The 6,000-nt window shown below is 40.1% G+C and overlaps 1 protein-coding gene across 1 annotated transcript; it reads left to right on the top strand.

Moving 5' to 3' along the window:
* The first annotated feature begins 464 nt into the window (after positions 1–464).
* Positions 465–1,451, top strand: LOC122702146 (olfactory receptor 51M1-like). The gene has a single exon (XM_043915639.1). It carries the CDS (start codon positions 465–467, stop codon positions 1,449–1,451), a length of 987 nt encoding a protein of 328 aa, XP_043771574.1.
* Positions 1,452–6,000: the final 4,549 nt, after the last annotated feature.

Below are 6,000 nucleotides of genomic sequence, written 5' to 3'. Positions count from 1 at the left end.
TAAATTTTGACATGTTTTTAAAATAACTTTGAAATTCCTAGATGCAGAATCTCAGCCTACTGTAAGATATGTGAGTCTGCAAACCAAAAGAAGAGAATTATAGATAATTGATATTTGTCAACATAAAGATCTTAAGTCCTGAGGATGATGTTGTTTGAGGAAGAAAACATACAGCATGGACAGAAAATTGTTGAGGTTGAGGATGATCATATATAAGGTCTCATCAATTAAAAGAGGCCAGCCAAGAAGACTGAGAAGAAATAAAAATATAGAGAAAAACTGATGAAGGTGTGGTACTTTCAAAGAAAGTTTCAACCAGGTAGTAGGATGGTGGAAACAATAGTGAAGTAGAAGATACCAAAGCTGATGATAGTCATGATTCTACTTATAATGGTGAGCATGTTTATGAAACTGAAGAATTAATAACCAGAACATTCATTTATTTTCAGCTCAGCCCCTGAAGAATGCCAGCCCACTATCCCCTCCATCCTCACATCATGCTCCTGTCCAACCTCACACAGTTCAGTCCCATGCTCTACCTCACTGGCTTTCCCGGATTGGAAACCATTGAGCACTGGATCTTCATCTTCTTTTTCCTTATGTACCTCGTGGCCATCTCAGGCAACTGCTCCATCCTGATAATTATTAAGACCAACCCTCGCTTACACATGCCCATGTACTATCTACTCTCCTTTCTGGCCTTCACTGACCTGGGCCTGTCAGTGTCCACCTTGCCCACTACTATGGGAATCTTTTGGTTCAAGTCCCATGGCATCTATTTTGGAGCCTGCCAAATCCAGATGCTATGCATCCACTCCTTTTCCTTCATGGAGTCCTCAGTGCTCCTTGTCATGTCCTTTGATCGGTTTGTGGCCATCTGTTACCCCCTGAGGTACTCAGTCATTATCACTGGCCAGCGAGTGGTCAGGGCAAGCCTGGTTGTCATCCTGAGGGGACCCATAGCCACTGTGCCCATTGTTTTTCTCCTGAAGACTTTTCCTTACTGTGGGTCTAGAGTCCTCTCCCACTCTTTCTGCCTGCACCAGGAAGTGATACACTTGGCCTGCACAGACACCACCTTCAACAACCTCTACGGGCTGATACTGGTGATGTTCACTGTGGTGCTGGATCTGGTGCTCATTGCACTGTCCTACGGGGTCATCCTGCACACAGTGGCAAGACTGGCCTCCAAAGGGGAGCGGCTCCGAGCCTTCCAAACATGCACCTCACACCTCTGTGCTGTGCTAGTATTCTTTGTACCCATGGTGGGGCTGTCCCTGATACATCGCTTTGGGAAGCATGCCCCACTTGCTGTCCATCTTTTTATGGCCAATGTCTACCTCTTTATGCCTCCCATGCTTAATCCAATCATATACAGTATTAAAACCAAGGAGATCCGCCATGCCATCAGCAAGTTCCTGGGTCTTAGAAAAGCCAGTGCTGAGTCGTGAGCCTAAAAATTCCACTGGGTGCCCTGAAGAAGGTCCCAAATCAGATCAAAGATTTATAGCATTTAGTACCAATTATACGTTCCATGTTTCCCAAGATTTTTACTCACTACCCTAAATAAAGTATGGATGAATTTCTCTCTTGAATTATGAGTCAGCAATGCTGATTTTCTCTTGCTTAAATTATAATGGTCTTCTATATATACAAGACCTAGATGTTTTGGCAACATCGAAAAATGCCCAAAAGAAGACCCTCTTGAGCCTTGTGTAAAAACTAAAACTAAATGAAACTGAATAAAAACTTAAAAGGAGAAATAAATTAAAAAGCAACTAGAACAGAACCTACCAAAGCACAGACACATGTCAGTTGTTTGAATTCACTTGAGTTAACATATCCCCTTCCAAGTTTCCTTGGGACTGTTTCCCTCTTCTCTACCTGGGCAACATATTACCCTTCGGTTCCTATTCTGGATAAGCATATCCTTTGCACTCTGGAATAACATTGGAAGAATCAGAACTCCTGAACACTTTCCTAATGGCTCATTCAGGTTGAACTCCTCTAAATGTTTCTCATGATGTGCTCCTCTGGCTTTGTTCATCTAATAGACACCCTGGACCCCACCCCTGACTTCTCATCTCTGACTTTATCTTTCCTATGGATTTGTTGACAGTAACTGAAGACAGTGTTTGCTTCTGGGAATTCTAGTTGTGAGATCTTGTTTAATGACCTGAAATGCAATAAAGCTCCAATGAAGGAAATTATCACAGACAAGTCTAAGTCATAATTCCACTGCCAAAGAGGTTGTGAAGCTAAAATTGGCAGAGAAGATTGCCCTTACTGTGACTAAACAAAATTCATGTTGGAGTCTCAGTGCTGAGGTTGTTTTCTCATGGACATTTTCACGGCAGGTTCTCTCTCTAAAACTAGAGCAGATTCTCCATCTATCTTCTCCCTCAGAATCCTGCATTTCCAGTTGTATCATTTGTTACATAGTAATGGACTCTTCTGTGTCTTAGTTCAGTTTCTTTCTCAGTCCTTCACACTAGATTTCTAAATTAAGCTCTTTAGAAGGATTATTCATGTCTTGTTTATCAGTAAATCTCCATAAATGCAACAGTTGTATCATAATAGATACTCAAGGAGTAATTATTTAAATGCATTCCTTAATATATTAATATATACATAAAGTGAGATTCAGGCCTTCCCTAGTGGCTCAAATGGTAAAGAATTTGCCTGCAATGAGGAAGACTTGGGTTCGATCCCTGGGTTGGGAAGATCCCCTGGAGAAGGGAAAGGCTGCCCACTCCAGTATTCTTGCCTGGAGAATTCCATGGACAGAGAAGCATGATGGGGGTCCATGGGGTCATAAAGAGTTGGACCAGACTGAGTGACTAACACACTCAAAGAGAGATTCAAAGCTAAGAAAAAGAATGTCTCTTATTTTCCAAGGAAATTTTCCATCTTCACATCCAGAAATTCCAAGGAAACTCTTTCATGGTTCCCCATATTTTTCCTAGTTGTGCTCAGTTTGGGCTCATGGGCCTTGAAGCCCCCTCTGCACAGATCAAAATTACAATGAACAGGAAGTCCTCCCAAGAGTTTCTCTTCACAGGTTTGGAGCATGAAACACCTTGTAAAAATGTGATTTACTACTCCTCCTGCCTGATCTAGCATCCAACAGAAAACTTGTTGAGAGTTTAATCATCTCAATAATTCTCTCTTTCTTACCATGGACTTAGGAATTTAGATGTTCCCAGGCTCTGAACAGCCATATACCTGCCTGTACACAAGGCAACTTTCCTTACCTCTATGTTCTAGCCACCCCCTATCTCTTTCCTTAGCGGATACACAATGTGAGAGAATTTCTTAAAGTGGTATACAAATGGTTGATATTAGATAAAATGGTTCATGATTCAAATTTTGTGTCTGTTTGTTTTTTTCTGCGTGTCTGATCAAAATAGGAGAGATGATGGTAGCAGATAGTGGTGGTGGTGATTTAAAATAGAAACTAGTCTATATATTTACAATATGTGTATGAAGAGATAGAGGATAGGGGTGAAAGTAACCTCTTTGTACAGTCCTGGAGCTATCATAGCCCTGTGTCAACTCATGTTCTTGCTCTGACAACAAAGAGAGACCTGACTGCCATAAAATAAATAACTCTGGTAAGGTTAGACACATCAGACACCACTGTAACCTACTGGACTTCCCAATGTTCCCAGTTCATATTGTGGCCCTGGTTATTTTAGTTTCTGGTTGTCCAGGATCTAGGCATCCTTTGGTTTCCATATTTCTTGAATCTTGATGGAAGACAACACTTCTTCCATATATGGGATCTGATAAATAATTTTTCTAATAATAAACTGCGAAGAGTTGACTCATTGGAAAAGACCCTGATGCTGGGAGGGATTGGGGGCAAGAGGAGAAGGAGGCGACAGAGGATGAGATGGCTGGATGGCATCACTGACTCGATGGGCATGAGTTTGAGTAAACTCTGGGAGTTGGTGATGGACAGGGAGGCCTGGCGTGCTGTGATTTATGGGGTCGCAAAGAGTCGGACACTACTGAGTGACTGAACTGAACTGAACTGAATAATAAACTAAAATGTCTTCCCTTGTAGCTCAGGTAAAGAATCTGCCTGAAATGCAGGACACCCAGGTTCTTTCCCTGGTTCTGGAAGATCCCCTGGAGAAGGAAATGGCAACCCACTCCAATATTCTTGCCTGGGAAATCCCATGGACAGAGGAGCCTGGGGACTGTAGTCCATGGTGTCACAAAGAGCTGGACATGACTGAGTGACTAAATGACAAAACTAAAATGTTGAAAAATAGACATAAGTATAAGATATTTAAGAATAAACTTAACAGAAGATGAACAAGTTTTCTGTGACTATGTCATTGAAACAAAATATACAGGCATAAGTAAGTAAAAATATTTTCTTAATGATTAAGAAGTTTCAAGATTTTATTTAATATGTCAATTTATTCAAAATTAACCTGCAAATCAATCTACTTCTAAGCGAAATTGCAACTGATCATCCTGTAGAACTTGATAGGTGATTCTGAAATTCATACAACAGTGCAAATAGCCAAAGGTAACCATAACAATTTAAAAATAAATGGTGAATGAGAGCAACCCCTAACAGACTCAGAGAGTTTTTGCAAAGCTATAGCATGTTGTAGTGTAGTGCTTGTGTGGAATTAAATACATAAACAGAAAATAATAAAAAGGCACAGACTCATAAATATAACAGAAGAGGCAGTGGCAACCCACTCCAGTACTCTTGCCTGGAAAAATCCCATGGAGGGAGGAGCCTGGTAGGCTGCAGTCCGTGGGGTTGCTAGGAATCAGACACGATTGAGTGACTTCACTTTCACTTTTCACTTTCATGCACTGGAGAAGGAAATGGCAACCCACTCCAGTATTCTTGCCTGGAGAATCCCAGGGATGGGGAAACCTGGTGGGCTGCCGTCAATGGGGTTGCACAGAGTCGGACACGACTGAAGTGACTTAGCAGCAGCAGCAGTAGCATTGATAAAATACTTCAAAGAAGATATATTGAAATAGTTGAAAAAGATTGTCTTATCCAAGAAACAGTGCTAACCTAGTTGGTTATCCATAAGGAAAATAAAGGGCTTCCCTTGTTGCTCAGCTGGTAAAGCATCCGCCTGCAATGTGGAAGACTTGGGTTCGATGCCTGGGTTGGGGAGATTCCCTGGAGAAGGGAAAGGCTGCCCACTCCGGTATTCTGGCCTGGAGAATTCCATGGACTGTATAGTCCATGCGGTCGCAAAGAGTCGGACATGACTGAGCGACTTTCACTTTTTTTTTTATGGAAAATAAAATTTTACCTTTAATGTAGAGTACACATAAAAACATATTCAATGAAAGACATGAATGTTAAAAGAAAATTTGAAAATGTTTAAAAGAAATACAGAAGAATGAAAAGACACATGGACAAATAGGTAGATAGATAAATAGGTAGTTATACTACTGTAAAACGGAAGATACCAAGAAACAGAGACAATGATAGCCACAGACTAAGAGATTACATTTATAATGTATATCTATGAGTAATGGTGATTTAATATCCAGAACTCATAGAGTGTCTGTAAGTCAGTAAAAATTAAAAATAAAAAAAGAAAAGAAAATCCAAATGAGATTGAACAATGCTGAAAAGAGGAAAATAATGTGCCAATAGAGCTATGAAAACCCTTTTATCTTCACTGTAAAATTTGCAAACAAAATAAATAACAAAGAGACACCATATTTTACCAATAAAAATAGCAAAAATGGTAAAAGCCTGATAATACCAAATATTGGTGCAGTTGTGAAGTAATGATTCATAATTTATGGTCAGTGTAAATTAGTGTAACCTATGCAGATCTATTTGGGAATATCTATTAGAGGTGAAAGATGCACCTGCTTTATTATACAGCTGCTGACTTTTATCTAAATGTTCTTAACTTTGTGCAAGGAAATATGTACAAGAATGTTACTGCTGCTCCATTTTTAAACATTGAAAACAACCTAGTTGTCCATCAATAAAAG

Source organism: Cervus elaphus, chromosome 1 (assembly GCF_910594005.1).
Source record: "Cervus elaphus chromosome 1, mCerEla1.1, whole genome shotgun sequence".
NCBI lineage: Eukaryota > Metazoa > Chordata > Mammalia > Artiodactyla > Cervidae > Cervus > Cervus elaphus.
Note: the sequence above shows the minus strand (reverse complement) of the source record. Positions and strands in the feature narration are given on the sequence as shown.

Bases quoted from the DNA above. Each gene is read 5' to 3' on its own strand.
- LOC122702146 (XM_043915639.1), top strand. From the start codon at position 465: ATGCCAGCCCACTATCCCCTCCATCCTCACATCATGCTCCTGTCCAAC.